This window comes from Lipomyces chichibuensis (genome assembly GCF_038497645.1).
Source record: "Lipomyces chichibuensis strain CBS 12929 unplaced genomic scaffold V1513scaffold_4, whole genome shotgun sequence".
In the NCBI taxonomy this organism is placed as follows: domain Eukaryota; kingdom Fungi; phylum Ascomycota; class Lipomycetes; order Lipomycetales; family Lipomycetaceae; genus Lipomyces; species Lipomyces chichibuensis.
This window is the reverse complement of record NW_027117456.1, coordinates 183475-203063: the sequence shown is the minus strand read 5'-3', so window position 1 is coordinate 203063 and position 19589 is coordinate 183475. Positions and strand designations below refer to the sequence as shown.

General features: G+C 47.2%; 7 protein-coding genes across 7 annotated transcripts; 4 read left to right on the top strand and 3 right to left on the bottom strand.

Annotated features, from left to right (window-relative positions):
- Window positions 1-96: 96 nt before the first annotated feature.
- On the bottom strand, window positions 97-1319 carry V1513DRAFT_438112 (uncharacterized protein). The gene has a single exon (XM_066897022.1). The coding sequence runs from the start codon at window positions 1087-1089 to the stop codon at window positions 487-489; it is 603 nt and encodes a 200-aa protein (XP_066755552.1). The 5' UTR covers window positions 1090-1319; the 3' UTR covers window positions 97-486.
- V1513DRAFT_438109 (uncharacterized protein) lies at window positions 1220-2849 on the top strand. The gene is made up of 3 exons (XM_066897021.1): window positions 1220-2251; window positions 2309-2392; window positions 2454-2849. Exons 1-3 carry the CDS (start codon window positions 1480-1482, stop codon window positions 2540-2542), a joined length of 945 nt encoding a protein of 314 aa, XP_066755551.1. The 5' UTR covers window positions 1220-1479; the 3' UTR covers window positions 2543-2849.
- V1513DRAFT_438106 (uncharacterized protein) lies at window positions 2783-6547 on the bottom strand. The gene is made up of 7 exons (XM_066897020.1): window positions 6326-6547; window positions 6182-6248; window positions 5993-6111; window positions 5567-5932; window positions 4577-5517; window positions 4415-4495; window positions 2783-4110 (listed from the first exon to the last, which is right to left on the bottom strand). Exons 1-7 carry the CDS (start codon window positions 6376-6378, stop codon window positions 2900-2902), a joined length of 2838 nt encoding a protein of 945 aa, XP_066755550.1. The 5' UTR covers window positions 6379-6547; the 3' UTR covers window positions 2783-2899.
- Window positions 6548-6716: 169 nt separating this feature from the next.
- Window positions 6717-8142, top strand: V1513DRAFT_438103 (uncharacterized protein). Its single transcript, XM_066897019.1, has 6 exons — window positions 6717-6996; window positions 7060-7475; window positions 7544-7645; window positions 7701-7748; window positions 7810-7893; window positions 7946-8142. The coding sequence occupies exons 1-6, from the start codon at window positions 6804-6806 to the stop codon at window positions 7994-7996; spliced, it is 894 nt and encodes a 297-aa protein (XP_066755549.1). The 5' UTR covers window positions 6717-6803; the 3' UTR covers window positions 7997-8142.
- A 1266-nt stretch (window positions 8143-9408) lies between these two features.
- On the top strand, window positions 9409-11737 carry V1513DRAFT_374751 (P-loop containing nucleoside triphosphate hydrolase protein; the record flags this gene model as incomplete). Its single annotated transcript, XM_066894866.1, has 2 exons — window positions 9409-10919; window positions 10975-11737. The coding sequence occupies 2 exons, from the start codon at window positions 9409-9411 to the stop codon at window positions 11735-11737; spliced, it is 2274 nt and encodes a 757-aa protein (XP_066755548.1).
- Window positions 11738-12005: 268 nt separating this feature from the next.
- Window positions 12006-16579, top strand: V1513DRAFT_438091 (mediator complex subunit 13 C-terminal-domain-containing protein). The gene is made up of 6 exons (XM_066897018.1): window positions 12006-12317; window positions 12372-12567; window positions 12617-14932; window positions 14984-15279; window positions 15340-15706; window positions 15763-16579. Exons 1-6 carry the CDS (start codon window positions 12273-12275, stop codon window positions 16392-16394), a joined length of 3852 nt encoding a protein of 1283 aa, XP_066755547.1. The 5' UTR covers window positions 12006-12272; the 3' UTR covers window positions 16395-16579.
- V1513DRAFT_438089 (kinase-like domain-containing protein) lies at window positions 16526-18467 on the bottom strand. Its single transcript, XM_066897017.1, has 2 exons — window positions 17947-18467; window positions 16526-17889 (listed from the first exon to the last, which is right to left on the bottom strand). The coding sequence occupies exons 1-2, from the start codon at window positions 18348-18350 to the stop codon at window positions 16773-16775; spliced, it is 1521 nt and encodes a 506-aa protein (XP_066755546.1). The 5' UTR covers window positions 18351-18467; the 3' UTR covers window positions 16526-16772.
- Between the last annotated feature and the right edge of the window lie 1122 nt (window positions 18468-19589).

Genomic DNA, 19589 nt, shown 5'->3' with positions numbered 1-19589 from the left:
TTGCGAATAGCGGATAGGAATATGGTCGGTTACTGCGAATATTCGTCTCGGAACAGCCCTAGTTATAGAGTGGAAACATATGATAATAATGTAAATTCCAACCGTCAAGCGTTGCCATCTAATTCCATAATTCAGGCTTGACTTTGTGGTGACAGACATAATATATGTCTATAGTTACTGCAAAATACAAGCAAATCTGCAGTTTGCAGAAGCATTTGTTAATCCATCAAATTTACACATCCTAGTAAGGCAATAACTCCAAACTCTTAAACAATAATGTACAACTATATACAGTTCTTTTCATCATAAATAGAAACTTCATATGACACAACATAAAATATAATTTTATGGCTCTTATTGTCACGCAACTTGTAACCATATTTCCCAAGTGGCCATAGTCATAATCACATTTGGTCCACTTCCTGTCAGAACAGTTGTTCCCTACCTGAACGATATTTTCTTCCTCGACTATGCGCGGGTTTGTCGTCATTCCACATTATGTTCGCCTTGTGCAGTTCCAATCTCCACTGATGCCAAATGCTTCCCATTGCCGGAATGAATTTGTCTTGCATGTTTTTCGATCATCTGCGCAAACCATTTGGCTCGAATAAGATTATATTGTTTTATGGCCTCATCGTCCATCTTCTCAATATGCCTATAATTTGTGTATAATTTGTAAATATCCGCGTTCAAAATGAACAGGCCACGAGATGCCTTATGTGATGTCCGTCGCAGGAAATCGTAAGTCTGCTGCATTGTCATTTGATTCATGTCAAGCCATTTGAACGAGGGACTCCGAAACATGCCAGTAACACGTACACCGGGTGCCATATATGCGTGAGTCCGTGGGAATTTGAAGATTTCCTTCATTGAGTCCGCATGTTTCCGCCATACATTATAGGCAATAGAGCCCGACGATTCCGCAACAATCTGTTCATCTTCTGGCTCAGGTACATATTCAAACTGACTTCCCTGGGTGAGTCGCCTGTTGATTTCCAACTTGCTGTGTACCTGGATTAGTCTAAAGCTCAAGTTCTGCCTCAAAGCTCCCCGTGACAGTTTGCCCTTGTAAATCGACTTCTCTGCCATGACCGCTACTTATGCATCTATAAGATATACATATATTGTCGAAATTCTTCGGCTAGTCGCGCTTATGTATAGACATTATCAGATCCAAATATGGAGTGTTCGTGCGTGCATAAAATTTTGAATAAATGCTCGTTGCAATGGAGTTGGGGGCGCATTAAAAGCCTATCTGACTCAGCTCAAATCCCAGCGGACCATTGTACGGCAGCCACAAAGGAGGACCTTGAATCGACATACATCTGTTGCCACATAGATACCTTTCAATTGAGCCAACACCAAAGTAACCGCGAGCTAATAATATACAAAGCTTTATTAAGTATCTGGGAATAGTTGGATTGGCATTCACAGGCACTAACGGTAACTCGATCGAGACTATCTAGAGTTCACTGCAGAATGGACAGACGAGAATTAGAAGAGTATCAATTTCAACTTGCGGCCGTGAACGAGTCACTAGAGTCTGATCCAAATAATGAATCCCTTCTTACACTGAAGTCCGAGCTGACAGATCTGATAGCTTTGTTAAAGCAGGCGCTTCGAGAGACAGAGGGGCATTTAGCGCCGAGCACCAAGGCAACAAGCCTACCAAACAAATCGCCACGAGCAGCTGCTCCATCAAAACTTTCAGCAGCGCCTCCAAATTCTCAGGCAAAGGATTCTCCAAATGAGTCTCAAAATATTTCGTTGCCGCGACCACCCCCAGCGACCCCGTCATCGAACAGACAAGCCTCAGTTCCGGTGCCGCCATCACCACCATCGCGGCCACCACCTCCTCCAGACTCTTCGCGCAACATATCACCACCACCACCACCGCCCGCACAACCTCAACCACGAGAATCTTTCAAGACGGGAGCAGTTGTTCTTGCCCGGTGGCTCTCTGGAGACAAGCAGTATCATAGGGCGAAGATCACTGGTATCACAGGGTCTGCCATCCAGCCCATGTATACTGTCAAATTTTTTGACTATGCGTCTACGGATACAGTGCCACTGAGCTGCGTGCGCCCAGTGAGCGGCGCAGAGTTTAAACGCAAAGCGCCAGAACAGTCCGATGCTTCTGTGAATGGTGTGAAATTGATGACCCTTGAGAGACCAGCGAAGGCGGCCAAAGTTCAGGAGAAGAAGGCACTTGACCAAGGGAAAGCCAAATGGCAAGAGTTTTCTAGTAAAGGTATGGGCGGTGGATCCAGATATGTATTCCATTTTATATTTAGCTGACGTCTAATAGGGCTAAAATCGTCCAAGTTCGGCAAAGCGAAAAGGATTGGAGAGTCATCAATGTTTAAGTCGCCGGATGATGTTGGTGGGCGAGGTAAATACTACATTTCTGATAGGCGACTTTTATGAATACGATGAACTGACGTGAGATGTAGTTGGCATCATAAATTCTGGGAGACCGATGACGAAGGACTACAAACGGTCGAAACATGTCTATAACGTCGATCATGGGAATGGGAACTGAATAGAGATGAGTTGACACCTTTGCTTTGAGCTTGCTTAAATCTATCGTATGTTGAGACAATCACCAGATACTAGTTGGCACATGATAAGACCGGATCTGGCCAAATGTGTTCCCGACGCCTTCGGATTATCGAATTTGCTTTGTGGTTTCTCCCCGTTCATGTTTCTTAATTTCTCGCGTTCAAGACTGAAATTGCGTCTAGACACATGTAGGCATGATTTTCTGACTAGCTCTACCTAATACGGGACAAACGGTTGTAATTTATTATCGTGTACAATATCAAATTCTCTATGACATCAAGTAGAAACACCGTCATGCGAGTAAGACGAAACAAACACCATCCAAACAGCTGTTAAATCACACTTCGAACACAAGCTTTCTGTTTCGTTTAATTAACTTCAACAGTTTCTTCTCCAACGTCTCACATTCCTTTTTTGAGCCATGCCATTCCTTTTCCAGTTGTTCTAACTTCTTCCCGCCCAGCATCTCGCTAGTAATTTCATCCGCCAAAATTTTCTCAGCCTGTTCAAATTCGATCTGGGAAAATGTGAAATGTGGACTAAACACTGACCCGGTGATAGCCTGCTTAAAGAAGGTCAGATTATTCGATCCTTCCAATTCTCTGACAACCATTTTAGTTAACCGTAATGGATCAAGTACTGGCTTCTCTTGTTGAGATGCAGACGAGGCCACTGCGGAATCGGTTTCAGATTGGCTCCTAGTGTCATCGACACTATCTGATGCACCACCGGTCGCTGCAGCCGAGGAAACAGCAATGACCTTCTTCGCTTTCTTGGCCTTCTTCTCTTTCTTCTGACCCTTCACTGCTTCCTGCGATGCAGAAGGAGCAGGAGAAGCAGACTGCGATTGCACTTGAGGAGGCGATTCACTCCGCGGAATCTGCATTAACGGAGCTGTAGCCAACCTTTGCATCGCTTCTTTCTGCATATAATTCTCGGTCATTTTAATATCTGGTTTGTCCACAAAATCAATCATTTCTGAGCGATTCACTTCTTTCTTTGCTGTTAAAAGGGACTCTTGTTTCAAAGTCATGCTGTACTTAGCATTCTCAGGGCTTAGTGTAATGGGACCAGTAGGCAAGGCAATTGTTGCCTCGGTATCTAGTCGCGACAATTCCGACGGATAAGAAGTTGAAGTAAGATGCTGCGTTTGAATGGACGGTGCTAGTGAAACATGAATACCTGCAAGATGAACGCGAGGAGAATTGGCAGACTCTGAAGATGGTCGTCTTTCAAGACTTCGGCCCCTACTCAGCATCTCCCGAGATGGCCGCACTGGAGACACATCACGAACTGCAAATGCATCTGAACCCGAGGGCGAACCTAAGCCAGGACGTTGGATAGGCCACTCGGGACCGATCGCGTCCTCGACGGCAGCACCAACGGCCGCTGCGAATGCAAATTGGTTGCGAATGACTGATGAAGGAGAGGTTGGCTTTTCGGAACGCGCGGAACCTGGATTTTGGTTCGCTTCACTCAGTGGCGGAAATGACTCGTTTGGGAGTTTACGAAGGGCCCACTCCGGTTGACTGGGGATAGGACTGCTACCTAAAGTCAAAAGTAATTATAAGTATAATGGAGACAATGACAGACACTAACATCTAACGCAGTATGTAAGATAGGCAACATATAGCCACTGTACGGTCCTTTTCTTATATCCTGGTGTGTGGCAAACAACAATTATCATTAATTTCAGATATATTGCAATTCATGATAATACAATAATCAACTAATGACAAAGAGGCAATTCGTAGCTCCAATGAAACTAAGATAAAACAAAACCGAATAGTAAGGGACTCCATAACTTGACCAGATATTGCCTATCCTCACCATGCCTTGTTATAATACACACCTTGAGTTTGAGCTTGCCGTTGAGCTTGCGGGGCTCGTAATGATTCGTCAGCGACTGAGGCTTCAACGTTTGGAAGAGACACTGAAAGGACAAGAACTATCAGCCACCGAGACAAATTCAAGCGAGAACACCAAGAGTTGTGCTTCTTAGCTTAAGTATTACCTTTCAATCTTCCACCAGACACCAGTTGAGAAATTAGATCCTGACCATCCCTCACCTGTCCGTTTCCAAATAAGCCAGGTGGAGGAGTGCTTCCAGAACGGATGCCCAATACAGATCCCCCTTGCATCATCTGTTGCTGTTCCAAAAGGTGCTCGGAATTGTTCAATTTTTCCGAGAAATTGTACCTCGAGCCTTGGCGAGCATGGCTATCAGTGCGCGGTCCCTCTTGCTTAGCTTCGGATTGCTTATCTGCCATTTTTCCATTTTGACTCTTATCACTAACAAATGCAAACAGGGGTGGCATACTTTGGACGCTTGCCATATCCTCCTTAGCTAGTATTTGCGCTGAAAAAGAGAACTTAAATGAGGAAGAGTTGGACAGCATCTTGATAGCGTTCTCGAATAACGACAACGTAGGATTCGCAATGACGATCTTTTCCCCCTTTGATTGAGGCGGGGTGTTCGCAGCAGATAGCCGTTGTCCCTGAGGACCTGGTGGCTGCTGGGATTGAACAGATTTGGTAAGAAATTGTGACTGCGACTCTAATTGTAATGGCGGCGCTGTGCCTTGATTAACCAATGCTGCCGGCCGCAGTGGCGACCCAGTCGCAGTAGTAGGTCGACTAAGCTTAGAATTTTGGACTGGTGGGGATGCCTTGTTTGCCCATGAAGCGGTTGGCGGAAGAGCGGATGGTTCCGGCATATCAGATTGAGACTCCTCGTTTGCCTTAGGCACAACAGTTGACTTCGCAGTCGTTGGGGCCCTAGGCAATCCCGGCTTCATGTCACCTTGACGTGCGGCGTGCTGAATTGTTGACAGATCCTGGCGAGTATAGGAATCGGCCTCTTCTCCAGGCTCGTGCAGAAACATACAATTTGGATTCGGGCATGGCTGATTTCGTAAATACGATGAGCAATACTTCGTCGTACCGTAAGCAGCCCTAGAAGTATATTAGAATCAAGATCGTTATATGAGTGTGTGGGGTGTACCTTAGAATTTTCCCGTCATTCATAGAGCCATCCACCGCCGCAATACACTTCGCAGCATCCTCCTTCTTAAGATATGTAACATAGACACCTATGCCACCATTACCGGCCCCCCCGTTATTGCGGCGATTGACAACGATTTTCTGAATTTTGCCGTATTGGCCAAAGAACTGGTCACCGCGAAGCGTATTATGGAGCTCTTCATGAGGGATATGGGGACTGAGGCCGACAACGTACACCAGATTTTTCTGAATCACGCGCATTCCAGAAAGATGCTTCCGCGAAGCTTGCTCAATCTCCTTTCTCTCCCGTTCCTTCTGCTTCTTCTCTTTCTCACGGCGAGTCTGCTTTTGATGATCTTGGCGCCATCTGTGAACATTTATTAGCAATTATCGGTATGATTTCACCGATAGTGAGCAGTCTACATACTCTTCCGCTGTGACGACCTTATATTCGACCGACTCGTCGTCATAAGGTCTTCGACAGCCAGGGCAACGACCATTTAGTTGAGGATTTTGCCGAATATTGTTGTAGCAAAATTGGCAGACCTTGACGATACAAATCAGCACACTTTCTGATTATTTGCCACAACTAGAAACGTAAATGACTCAATCATACCTGGTATCCGCAGGGACATGGCTTAAATCCTTTATCAGATATGTCGAATTCCTCGACGCAAAGAGGACTGGAGATTTGTTTGGTTAGTAATAATCCAAGGCAGATCAAATTTCTAAGGTAGTAGAACACAGGACAAATACGTACCAGACTTCCTCTTCATCATCGGAAATAAACGAATCTTGAGCTAGACGCGACATTCTCGAATTGAGTGATGTGATAACGACCGATGTAGTGTGTCCGATATATTGTCGCAGTGAAATCTCACCAGGGCAAAGTGGCTTGTTTTTCGTGATCCTGTGTGATTTAAGGGATTCGAGAAGAGAGCGACTCACAGGAGTGGCAACAGAAAACAGGATTAAGCTCTGCACTAACTACATAGTATAATTAATGTTGTCCGGGCAACAATTTGTAAGACTCGTTGTATAATAGACTGCAGGTTTAGGGTTTAAATTTGTGATCTACATTGTGATCGAGCATCTAAATCACAGATCACGAGTAATAAGAACTATCTCCATTGATTGGCCCTTGTCCGCAACCGCAAGTTGCGACTGAATTTATCGCTCGTGAATGTCGAAACAGTCCGACAGCACAACACTATCGGATTCTGCTTCAGAGTACATCCATGATTCGATCTCTACGCTCCCGCGCTACGGCTTTTGTGCTTGATGCTCGGCCCCGAGTGATTGTGCAGCGACGCTTTGCCTCGACTGGTCCATCTTCCGTCCTTACGAAGAGCAAGGAGCATGTCGAAAGCAAGCTCAGTGACGACACAGAGCCACTCTATCCCGTGGATTTGAAAACGCTTCCTCGAGAAGGTGCGTCAATTTGTCCTATAGCGATTAATTGAAGTTCGCCTATCGGTTCTAACAATACACCAGATCCTGGAGTTCTCAGAAGGCCAATCGTCAATCCTGCGAACAATTATACCGAGACCGTTGAGGGCTTGCACGAGTATGGCCGTTATGTTATGGCCGCATTACCTAAATTCGTACAAAAGTTCTCGGTCTGGAAGGATGAACTGACACTATATGTTGGTCCAAGTGCGATCATTCCCGTTTTGACTTTTTTACGAGATCACACAGCCGCCCAGTACAAGGCGGTTATGGACATCACTGCGGCTGATTACCCAACGCGATCTCACCGATTCGATGTTGTTTACAATCTTCTATCAGTTAGACACAGCTCGCGTATCCGTGTCAAGACGTACGCGTCCGAGACAACGCCAGTTCCTAGTGCGACTCCACTGTATGAGGGCGCTAACTGGTACGAGAGAGAGACGTTCGATTTGTTTGGTGTATGTGCCTGTCCATTGCAGCCGAACGAAGTATGCAACCATCGGAACTGACCCTATTGAAATTCTAGGTGTTCTTCGTCAATCATCCCGATTTGCGACGAATAATGACAGACTACGGCTTCGAGGGCCACCCTCTCCGCAAGGATTTCCCACTTACAGGATACACTGAGGTGAGTTCATAAAATAGTTTTAGTCTCGTCATATGGTATTAACATCTAACACTAGGTCCGATACGATGAAGAGAAGAAGAGAATTGTCTACGAGCCACTGGAGGTATGTCCTGCTTACCTGCGCATAGTTATATCATCCCATGGATCGGACTAATTGAGTATAGCTGACACAAGCTTTCCGAAATTTCTCGGTTGGCTCTACTGTCTGGGAGCCTGTTGGTCCTGGAAAGGACGAGAGACCCAAGAATGTAAGTATCTACATATTCTTGTGATGGATTTCCGCTGATTTATTCTGCACAGTTCGTCTTGCCGGCCCCGGAGCCAGAGGATCCACCAGAAGAGCAGAAATAGAGTTGATAGTTTAGGGATTGATGTATTTCGCCTACAATGTTCCATTATAATAGAATGCTAGCTATTTTGGTTGACATTTTTGGTCGACTACTTTAAACTGGAGCGCAATCATCGGTCGCCCATGCCACTATGCGCCGCAAGCATGTCGACTGCGATATGACGCAATAATCTAATCAACATTAAAAATAACTAATCGATATTGCTGAAGCGGCAGAATTGTCCTGTCTGTGAGTAAAGAAGTGGTGCCCTACAAGAGCGTCGTCTGGGCAACGTACATTGACCTGAAGCATGTGTCAATTGCTATTATCAGCTAAGGAAAGGAGTTGCTCTCGCAGCCGCTCAATTTCCGAATCAATAACGCTGATCTCTACAAACATTCGATAAATTAGTGACAAGTCAACGCACGAGCAACTGTAGGACTAAATAATACCCTGTCTGATGCCAACCTCAACATTATTGGCACTTAATTGCACTACAAGCCAATTGTCAGCGAATGTCTCAACTTAATGTTACCGGCAGAACGTACGAAACAATGAGTCAAGATTTACCCAGAATTTAGGACTATCTGTTGGCGAACTGTCGTCAGCGTGCCCATACTATAGCATGAACATGTACTGCTTGCTATGAACAGGCCAACCTACTTGCAGTCCCCATGGCCAACAGTGCAACCTCTAGTTCCTCCCTGCGAGCAGCATATGCCGAAATCGAATGACATACCGTGTCGAATATTACTTCCTTTTCATTTGAATCCGCGTCCAAGGTCATTTCGAAAGTAATTATGTTGCTATATTAGGATTTTACTGTAAACTTGTCTCGGTTGATGTAACCAAATTTCGTCTCGGATTTACGATTGGCAGAGAGAGAAATAAAACTGCTAATAATATGGCATAAATGTGAAGCCCTATATATTAACAAGCCATTTGTGCAGCAGCACTGTGGCTCCTTGGATATTGATAATCACGTCGGCCAAAGGACGGCTCCTGCTTATTTATGCTTATGTTTGCTGATGACCATCATCATGTCTTCAGCCGTAACATCCTCGAGGCCAGGTAAATATTTGTATATCCTAGTTGTATTTGTATAGAATTTTTAATAACCATTCGGTTTTGCAAAAAGTGCGTCAAGCAGCCAAGAGATCGCAAGAGCAGATCATTGATGACGACGCTGAAGATATGTTGAGTCAGGACGAGTATTCGGACGAATACAACAGCTCAGAGTCCGCAGCAACAGGAGATGAAGATGAGGAGTATACAGGAAGAAGTTCTCGTAAGTGCTCGTGTATCGAATCGAACGAATTGGTTGTTAAAACGTGTGGCCATGTAGTTCCCTTGGTCCGCCTGAAAGTGAAGCCCGCGCCACCCCAAAAACCGACGGCAGTCTTGAACTCATCCTCATTTGATCCGTCGAGCGTAATGAAAGGAGATGGCATATCTCGCGTATTTGGCAGAGCCGATTTTTCCTACTTGATGCTCAAGCCCGATCACGCTTCCCGACCACTGTGGATTAATCCCTTAGATGGTCGAATCATTCTCGAGAGTTATTCCCCACTTGCTGAACAAGCACAAGATTTCCTGGTTACAATTGCAGAACCCGTTAGTCGACCGTCTCACATACACGAGTACAAACTAACTCCGTATTCGCTTTATGCAGCCGTGTCTGTGGGCTTGGAGACGAATGACATCATTTCGGTCTTGAACCGCCTATCAAAGGTTGCTGTACCGCAGAATATAATCGATTTTATCAACAGCTGCACAGTATCTTACGGAAAAGTTAAGCTTGTTTTGAAGCATAATCGGTATTTCGTGGAGAGTCCGCATGCGGACACATTGCAGATGCTACTAAAAGACTCTGAGATCGGACCTCTGAGAATTGAGGGGGATGATTATAATGGGACCAGCACAACAATTGTTGAGGGCTTGGTTCGAGAGAAGGCACCCAGTATGGGAGAGTTGACTATTCCGGGGACAAGCAAAGGGAATAATTCCGCCGCTACTGCAGAAAGTGGACAGGCTGGAGGTGATCCACATCAGCAAAGCGTTGAGGACTTGTTCACATCTGTTGTTGGGTTAGATCGGGAAGATGATGATGATATGGATGCGGTGCACTCCTTTGAAATTGCGCCTGAGTCCGTTGAGACGGTCAAAAAGAGATGTCAAGAAATTGATTATCCGGTTCTTGAGGAGTACGATTTTCGGAACGACGCTCGTAATCCGAATCTAGACATTGATCTTAAGCCGTCCACGCAAATTCGGCCATATCAGGAAAAGTCACTCAGCAAAATGTTTGGTAACGGCCGAGCAAGATCTGGAATTATCGTCTTGCCTTGTGGTGCAGGCAAGACCCTGGTCGGTATTACGGCAGCTTGCACCATCAAGAAGAGTGTAATAGTACTTTGTACGTCTTCTGTCTCTGTCATGCAATGGCGCCAGCAATTTTTGCAATGGTGTACTATCCAGCCAGAGAACATTGCAGTCTTTACATCTGAGAACAAGGAGAAGTTCAGGAACGAATCGGGTCTGGTCGTGTCCACCTACTCGATGGTTGCGAACACGCGGAATCGATCGCATGAGTCGCAAAAAATGATGGACTTCTTAACGTCGCGCGAGTGGGGATTTGTTATCTTGGACGAGGTGCACGTGGTCCCCGCGGCCATGTTCAGACGTGTGGTCACTACAATTGCCGCCCATGCTAAGCTTGGGCTGACAGCGACTTTGGTTCGCGAAGACGATAAAATTGACGATTTGAACTTTTTGATTGGTCCTAAGCTGTATGAGGCGAATTGGATGGACCTTGCCAACAAAGGTCATATTGCCAATGTGCAGTGTGCTGAGGTGTGGTGTCCTATGACAACTGAGTTTTATAACGAATATCTTCATGAGACTCCTCGAAAGCGTCGTTTACTGTATATTATGAATCCCAAAAAGTATGTTGTCTGGCATTTGCGTCGGGTTACTGAACAAGATGCTAACAGATTCCAGGTTCCAAGCGTGTCAATTTCTGATTAACTATCACGAGAAGCGTGGCGACAAAATCATTGTGTTCTCAGACAACGTGTACGCGTTGCAGGCATACGCTCAAAAGCTCAAGAAGTTCTTTATCTATGGCGGCACCCCGCAAGGTGAACGTATGAATATTCTGCAGAACTTTCAACTAAATCCAGAAGTCAACACAATTTTCCTATCTAAAGTTGGAGATACGAGCATTGATTTACCCGAAGCGACATGTTTGATCCAAATTTCGTCGCACTATGGGTCCCGACGGCAGGAAGCACAGAGACTTGGTCGGATTTTGAGAGCCAAGAGACGCAACGATGAAGGGTTTAATGCGTTCTTTTACAGTTTGGTGTCGAAGGATACTCAGGAGATGTATTACTCGACCAAGCGACAAGCGTTCCTTGTCGATCAGGGATATGCGTTCAAAGTCATCACGCATTTGCAGGGTATGGAAAATTTGCCCGATTTGGCATATGCTACTGTCGCTGAACGGCGTGAATTGCTGCAGTCTGTGTTGCTGCAAAACGAAGAAGCTGCTGGTATCGAGAATGGCGATGACGCGGACAATTTCGTCGGCAGAGACGGCGGGTATGTTAAGAGCGTTAAGAAGGCGAAGCGAACTATGGGATCGCTATCTAGTTTGGCGGGTGGCGATGATATGGCGTATGTTGAATACAACAAGAGTAAGAATAAGGAGAAGACGAGGAATCCTCTCATTAAGAAATTGTATTACAGTAAGAAAAAGTGAGAAAAATAGTATAATACAGGATTTGGCGTTTGCGATTTAGTTACACTGTACATAGTTCGTCATTTGGCTGATAAGGATATGGGATAGGTAAAAATAGAATATAAATCTTTAACAATATACTAGTTACTATTATTATCATGTGTGTACAATTTGTAGGCTATTAGAACGATCACTGGTTGTCCAACCTTTAGCACGCCTTATAACAGGGTTTAGGGTTCAACGAGTCATATTGACTTTTTGGCAGTGCGCAACGGCTACACGGCGTCGACATCGTCGTCCGCTGCGCAGTACGTCGGCGACGGGTACCTTCCTTACCTACGTGTACTAGACAGGACCCCGAGGCACACTTTCTCAAATACGTCACCATCGTTGCCTGGCTGACAAGACAAAATAAGAAAGATATTATAATCGAGACTCAGCATGGGATATAGAATAGACTGTATGCACTAGTTTGCGCTCAACCATTGTCGTTCGAATATATGCGTGTTGCATTGTTGGACTTTGGCTTTTTCCCAGCCCCCAATTACAGACGAACATGACGACGTCACCGGAGAAGAATTTCTCCAACGTGTTCAAGGTGGTAAGTGGTTGGAACAGCAGAAATACAGGAGCGAGATGGTCTAAATATGTGTAGGGCACGTTTGATCAAATTCGTTACCGTGTGTTCTTGGATCCGCTGTCAAGGCCATTGAAGATACTTCTGGCAGAATGGTCGCTACGGCAGAAATTACGGACGTCGCTGGTTGCATACCATAATAAGGAGCTATGGACATTTTCATTGAATGAGGAGAGGAATCCGGCTGTTCCGGACAGTTCTTTTGGCCTGAAAGGTACGAAGATTTTGTGATTGTACGCACACAAGTTGACGCATAAGCATAGAAATATCGACTGGATCATTTCTACCATCTACACTCACTATTTCGGATTCTACGTCACCTCAAGTTTTTCCAGCAGCGTATGTGCCGTTAATGCTAGCATTCACCGGTCTAGTGTCCCGCCACCTCACCTCAGACTACGACTACATCCCCATTGGTTCAGTTCTGCTATCACCCACGCAAACACTTCTGCATTATAGCCTTCGTCTAATATCCTCCGGTACATTATTACTCGTACCCCATTATCAACACACCACACTCTGCCGACTGTCATCGGCAGAAGCAGAACCGAGCTTGGACAGCAAATTGGTTCTGGCGCCGAACGGTATTCATGCCAACTTTGCTGGCAAATCGGCCGAATTACCTGTCGATGCGTCGACAATAATATCGAATTTGTACATGTCGTCAGGATATCGTGTGCTGAACGAGGAAAGTTGGTGCAAGGTGAGGATCGAGGGGAGTTCAACGCTATGTTGTTGGCCGTCCGAATTGTGCTTCATGTTGCCGCCGTGGACGTCTTTAGGAGACGTGTCGGATATGGAGTGGTTTCGAATGGTCGATCCTTTAGATGAAGTTGAAGAATTTGTTCTGTCGTTTTCACGGAGAAATCGATCTACCGATTCGTCGCCGAGTTCGTTTAGTCAGAAGGACTCTGCTGGTAATGTGGCTGCTCAAAAGAAAAACGCGGCAGCAGTATACCCTACCCCTCCTGATCCAGCTCAAATTCAAAATCGTCCGCCGACAGCGCCGACGAGTGCTGATGCCGACAATGGGGAGTATCCGCTATCTACGAAATGGAATGTCGTTGGTGATGGCGAGCAGAGTGTCGCACAGATTGGCGCTGCTGTAGAAGACGATGGACTACTCCTTGGAGACGCGGAAGAAGTTACGGAAGCTGACTTTAATTTCTTTGATGACGATCACAATTCGACTTTATTTGGTGATAACTCGGACAACGAGATGAATATTGCTGATCACACGGATTTTTTGAATCACGACATGAACATCTTTAATCTTGACCATATTATGGAGGCCACGACGGAAGAGGTGGCAATGCATCAGCAAAGCAATCAGAGGATAGCATGCAACAAAGACGCCAGCCCTGTTCAGACTAAGCTGGAGGCTGGTAAGATCATGACGCCACCTTTGTCCCCGCTTAAAGTTATCGCGCAAACAAACACCGCTGCTCTTATTCCGCTGAAAAGGAAGAGTGTATTTGCGCCTCTTACGTTTCAGCCAAATCTGGTAATTGAACTGGATACCAAATACAGTCTTGGTGGCAGGTTCTATGTGCCTGAAGAACGAACCGACAGCTCCGGAGAGGACGAGGACGGGTCCGACAATGACTATGATTACCAAGTATCCAAGACGCCGCGGTCAGATCGAGGTGATGACAAGCATGAGAGCTTGAGAACGGATTCCAGGAGGGGCAAAGACCAGCCGTCGGAGGAGTCTGCATCCGACGCGAATGTCGCGCGGCAGTTGTGGTGGACGTTGTTATCCAATTCGACGGCATCGCGGGATGGATATTTATTGTCTGCTGTCCCGTCGTCTGCGTCTAGGTTGACGCAATTATTTTTGCAGAAATATGTGGACAGCTCGTTTGTGGATATTGAAAATATTTTGCAGACTCTCAGTGAGTTTGTGGTTTGGGACAGTTCATTGCTGGATTCCTATATCCCACCGACAGAATCGCGAGTGGTGTGTGGACCTGATTTCGTGAATGTATTAAGGGCCATATTCGGCCAAATCCAGCCGCTTTCGCTGCAAGAATACGCACTAGTTTCAGACGCGTCCAACGCCACCGCCAACGACTTTCAATCTTTGCCGGACAAAGTGGAAGAGTCAACAGAGAGCCGAGAGGCATTGCAAGATTTCATGCTACAAGTGGATATATTCAACGTGGGACTCCCGTCGTCATTATCTTCCTCTGTAATGGCTTCCGATGACCCAATTATTATATCGAAGCCAACTAATTCTGTATTTTATATCGATCCGCCGCATTTCTCATTTATGCGGATGAACTCCGTGCTAGAAGTTCTCCCTCCCGCACTAAGATTTTGGCAGATATTTGGCTTTGCGCCGCAGAGTGGTCGGAAAGACGTGATAAGCTTCATGATATATCCTGGCAGCCATGGAATGGCCTCTGCTGCATCGTCGTTTCTCGAGCGGCTAAAGCCTGTCTATGAAGGGTCGAGTTTGGGCAATTTCGAGTTTGGTAATGCGGGTGAGTATAGGAATGGGCTGGTACCTGTAGGGTTGTCTGCCCTGACGACGGAGGAAGCGCTTGAGGATATGCGCAAGACGTGTGTGTTGTTAGGTAAGACTGTATTTTTGTCGCATTTTGACTCGCCCGCTAATGCATGCCAAGGACGTCTTTTGACGGACTTTGTGGACCCATTGCCAAACATCGTGATTTTTGTTGCAACTCCATTTAGCGATCCATCGTCGCTCTTGCATATTAGCCATAGTGTGTTCCAATTAAAGCAGGAATACGTGGATCGGCTGGCCGGGTCATATGAAAATGCGGGGCCGAATGTTGTGTTTCAGCTTTTGCCGACGGATTTTATTGCCGGGAAAGACACGCTTGTTATTCCGCCTCAGTATAAGCTTGTGAAGTTTGCATTGACGTTGTATGATAAGTGTCGTCCGCAGCAATCGAATGAGGTGTGTGTGTGTGTGTGTGTGGAAGAGTTGGAGTAGAGCGATCAGTGCTAACGAAGGTAGGACTCGCTGAGTGAGAATCATTATCCGGCGTACACGCTGGCCCGCACACGGCCGTCCAGGATCGATTTCAAAGTTACGCCGACACCGCCGCCGTGTTTGTTTGTTGAAAACACGTACGTGCACATTGCATATGCACGTTCGCGGGACCGTCGGTTTGTGAGCGTTGCGTGGGCGGACCAGTACGGTGAACTAGCGCGAGTGAAGACGTTTTTGGTGGTCCGCAGAGACGGGGCGCGGCCACGATCGTGGGAAGACATCTGCGGTGAGATTTGGGAGGGAACGATTGCGATTTTGCCGAGGGTCGGGGGGATGCAGTGGCGGCTTGTGTTTGCGAAGGTAGGGATAATGGAGCAGGATGAATTAGATGGTGAGTGAAAAAAAATGTCGGGCAGGTGTTGAGCAAGCAGAATTAACGAGGATTAGTGTGGCTGAATCTTGCCTCGCACGCGACGAAGAATGTCACGGCGACGTTTGTGTGCGTGGAGCCGAACCCGAGTTTGACGGTTCTGCAGACATCAGACCAAGTCACGGCTGGGCAGTACTACAACATCTACTCTACGCCCGATGCCACACCGCAGCGACACAACGACTCCCCGAGCGACAATTTATCCACGACTCCAGGGGTGCTGCCTGAGAGTGTTGGCACGCCGTCAGGCACGACGCCGACTTCGTCGTCGATGGCTTACAACGCGGTAGGGGATCAGGATGCCGTACTCGTGGATCTCAAAGACGAAACCTACGGCGTGATAATGAGCCACAAGCTCTTGCTGGACCCCCTCGACATGTTGTCGCTCCGATTCTCGCTTGCCAGCGGGTACCTCGTCAAGCCCGGACCTTCGCCGACCGGCACGCTCATGTCAGTGCTCGAGCTGTCGCTCCTGCATTCTCCCGTCAAACCGCCGTTCGAGGGCGTGGTCGAAGACCTCTTGAGACAGTACCGAGCGCTGGCATGCTACGGTTCGGCATCGGGCGTTTCGGACGGGCGCAACGGGGTCTTGCCGTGGCATGTCGCGGCGGTGGAGAAAATGCAGCGAATACTGTGCTTTTTGTTATAAATTTATTATCATTGGGCTTAGTTTTGGATTTTTTTTTTGTTTGGGTCATGTATTTTTGTAAAGCATACGGCGGGGAACATTGTTTTCGTTGTTTTGTAAAATAGCATTTTTTTTTTTGGAATATAGCAACACCGTTGCAGATTCTATTTAATTTATTAGCCAAATTAGCAATGAAGTTAAGTGCGTCTAATAATAATAATAATTCCCTCCATATTTTGTAGATTAACACCATGGCACCGTGCGTAAAAAAATCCCTTTGTCCCGATGCGATGCACTGAAAAAAAAACAATATGTTTTTTGATAAAACTAAGCAAAACAAAGCAAAACCATAACACCGATTTTCAATGTGGAGATTAAATTCGCCTCTCGGGGGCATGGTCAGAAACCGCGATGGTTGGAGATAGGATCATCTAAATCGAGCGAATCGTCGGCCAAGTGGATGACATCGTCCAGTTCAGGTTTCCCGGATTGTCGAGCAGATGTGTGTTGTCGCGGTTCTGGTGATTCGGAACGCACTTGGCGACTTTTAAATGGCGATGCCAACATTCCTGATTTCTTTGCCGTCATGGTTGCGGAGGCGGAGGCTGGTGCAAGCGACATGTGGTCGCGAGATGATTTGGAGAACAAGTGCTTTGCAGAGCGGATGCGGTATTTCGAGCCCAGGTACTGATGATGCCGGGGCCTGAGCTTGTACTCGATCGTGTCGGACGAGTCCGGCGACGATGACGCATTTGAGGAAACGGAGGACGCGGTGCTGGCAGATGAAGATGAGTTTGATGCCGTAGCTGACGAGGAGAGTTCATCTGTGGAGGAGGACCAGGAGTAGGACAATGTCGAATTTGCCGACTCGTAGGAGCGTACTTGTTCTTCACGCACCGCCGGTGGCTTGCCGCTGAAATATCTGTGATCAAGGGCCTGAGCGACAGTCGGCCGTTTATTGGCATTCCACTGTAGACAGGCGGTCGCAAGTTCGGCAAGGGCAATCATGTTGGATTGGTCGGCGGCAGGGATGGTGTCGAGGTTAGCGGTCATGATGTGGTAGAGATCGGTGCCGAGCTTCCCGGTCGGCATCATGAACCCCTGGCGCTCAGCCCACAGTTCGGCAGCATCCCATAGTCCGCCACACGCGCCGGCGAGTTCAGGCGTGCCCATTATCTCGGACACTTTCCAGACCTGGTCCCATTCGTTCTGGCCGGGGAATAACGGACGGAGCATCATGATTTCGATTGCCATGGCGCCGAAGGCCCATATGTCGACTTCGGGACCATATCTGCCAGTTTTGAGGAGGATCTCGGGCGCGCGGTACCACCGAGTGGAGACGTATGTGGTGTATGGCGCTGTGGAGTGGATATCGCGGACGAGACCAAAGTCGGAGAGCTTGACGGTCGGAATTAATGATGCCGGGGACGCGGTGACGAGTATGTTCTCGGGTTTGATGTCGCGGTGGAAGTAACCGTGAAAGTGGATGTGATTGATGCCGGTGAGGATTTGTTTTCTAAAATAGCGGTCAGCCAAAGGGGTTTCGACAGAAATGCTGACATCGGAGACATACAGCATGCCACGGACGACACGGGTGTCGAATCGGACGCCACTACGGGCATGGAGGTACTGGTAAAGGTTCATCTGGTGGCACTCCATGACGATATGTAATTGGCGGGTGGACAGGTCGAGGAAGATTTCGTGGGCGCGGACGAGGCTGTCGTGTGGTGGGATGGCGCGCAGGAAGAGGACCTCGCGCAGACGGAGGTAATCTGCAGGGTTGGCGAAAGACTTCTTCATTGATTTAATGGCGACGATAGCATTTGGCGTGAGCTTGGGAGTGGTCTGTGATAAGGATGAGAGACCAGAGGCTCTGACTCGGGCACGAGTGACGGTGCCAAAGCTGCCATTGCCCAGAGGCTCGAGCAGCTCGAATCTGTCAGTGAGCCTGAGGTGGGTGGATGAGGAGGAGACCATTAGACTGTGAGGGATGTAAATCAGAAGGACAACGGCGGCGCGGCATAGGCAGGATATATACTTGGGAATAGTCTATGGCGGGAGACAGAAAAAGGGATGGGAGGCACAAGGAGGAAGTTAAAAGCGAGCGTGGTAGGGACGAGTCCAACTTTGTCGTCGGGTTCTGACTAGTGCCTGCGAATCCCGGGCCCGCGAACAGCGCTAACCATTTGCGGTTAAGTTTTGCCCCCTGAGCAGCTGCCTTTTGCAATATGTGACTTTTTCGTGACTCGAAGTGGCCCGCCCGTGATAATGCTGTGAGCATAAATCACCTTTTTATGCTCGTCTTCGTATTCGGCTTTCGTCTTCGCGGTTTGTTATTCATTTTGTGTCACTTGTATCATTTCGTTGGGGGCGGGTTGGTTGGAGGGGTAGTGGGGGTGGTGTCACAAAGTGGGCTAAGTTGCTATAGTAGGCGACGATAAGAAAAAGCAATGAGCAGGGACCAGCTGAACATAACAGCCAAAGCGTCAACGCACGAACACATAACACGCGCGCAATTCTGCAAGCCATTCCCTTTTGATGAGCACTAAGGCTATAATAGGACTAGCCTGCTGCGGGGAGTTGCAGCTGACATCTGAAATTCTGAGATCATACGATGCCCTTTTCGCAGCCGAGGAAGGTGTGTCCCTTCCTTTTTTTTTTTTTTTTTTTTTTTTCCATTCCTGGACTTCTGATTCGCCAATGCTTTTTCCCCCGGAAGCCTGCCTGCACTAACCTTATCTAAAATATTCGGCGATGTGCGTCCTCAGCGGTGCACGTGTCGATCTCGCGCCTCATGAGCGACGATCACTGATTATTATTAACGGACGAATCATGTCCCTAATAATCATAACTCAAAAGCTGTTCCCAATACAAGCAATACAGAACGCGCAATCTTAACAATCAAGTTCGATATCGGTTAGCCGCACTGGCTGGCTATGTTGATTGATGATTTACAGTAAAAGTCTGAAAGAAATTTATACTTCCTCAACTCCGTATTAGCAGTGTCGCCTTTCATTGGTCACACTGAAAAACCGTAACTGTACATCTGCGGTTAGGGTACCATTCACCTCACCCTAGCGTAGCACGAATCGGCTGTGCAGGGCCGGCCGCCTAGGGCTTGCTTTTCAAACGTTCTAATATAGTCTCCATGAAAGGCGCTACGACGTAGGTTTAATGTAAGAATCAACTCCGGATAAGGCGAGCAAATAACACCTT

Bases quoted from the DNA above. Each gene is read 5' to 3' on its own strand.
- V1513DRAFT_438106 (XM_066897020.1), bottom strand. From the start codon at position 6,378: ATGTCGCGTCTAGCTCAAGATTCGTTTATTTCCGATGATGAAGAGGAA. The intron at 6,112-6,181 runs GTATGATTGAGT...TGTATCGTCAAG, and splicing joins CATGTCCCTGCGGATACCAG to GTCTGCCAATTTTGCTACAA. The intron at 4,496-4,576 runs GTAATACTTAAG...TTGTCCTTTCAG, and splicing joins GTCTGGTGGAAGATTGAAAG to TGTCTCTTCCAAACGTTGAA.
- V1513DRAFT_438091 (XM_066897018.1), top strand. From the start codon at position 12,273: ATGACGACGTCACCGGAGAAGAATTTCTCCAACGTGTTCAAGGTG. The intron at 12,568-12,616 runs GTACGAAGATTT...GCATAAGCATAG, and splicing joins CAGTTCTTTTGGCCTGAAAG to AAATATCGACTGGATCATTT. The intron at 15,280-15,339 runs GTGTGTGTGTGT...TAACGAAGGTAG, and splicing joins GTCCGCAGCAATCGAATGAG to GACTCGCTGAGTGAGAATCA.
- V1513DRAFT_438112 (XM_066897022.1), bottom strand. From the start codon at position 1,089: ATGGCAGAGAAGTCGATTTACAAGGGCAAACTGTCACGGGGAGCTTTG.
- V1513DRAFT_438109 (XM_066897021.1), top strand. From the start codon at position 1,480: ATGGACAGACGAGAATTAGAAGAGTATCAATTTCAACTTGCGGCCGTG. The intron at 2,252-2,308 runs GTATGGGCGGTG...GACGTCTAATAG, and splicing joins GCAAGAGTTTTCTAGTAAAG to GGCTAAAATCGTCCAAGTTC. The intron at 2,393-2,453 runs GTAAATACTACA...CGTGAGATGTAG, and splicing joins GGATGATGTTGGTGGGCGAG to TTGGCATCATAAATTCTGGG.
- V1513DRAFT_438089 (XM_066897017.1), bottom strand. From the start codon at position 18,350: ATGGTCTCCTCCTCATCCACCCACCTCAGGCTCACTGACAGATTCGAG. The intron at 17,890-17,946 runs GTATGTCTCCGA...CCGCTATTTTAG, and splicing joins CGTGTCGTCCGTGGCATGCT to AAAACAAATCCTCACCGGCA.
- V1513DRAFT_438103 (XM_066897019.1), top strand. From the start codon at position 6,804: ATGATTCGATCTCTACGCTCCCGCGCTACGGCTTTTGTGCTTGATGCT. The intron at 7,646-7,700 runs GTGAGTTCATAA...ATCTAACACTAG, and splicing joins CACTTACAGGATACACTGAG to GTCCGATACGATGAAGAGAA. The intron at 7,749-7,809 runs GTATGTCCTGCT...AATTGAGTATAG, and splicing joins TTGTCTACGAGCCACTGGAG to CTGACACAAGCTTTCCGAAA.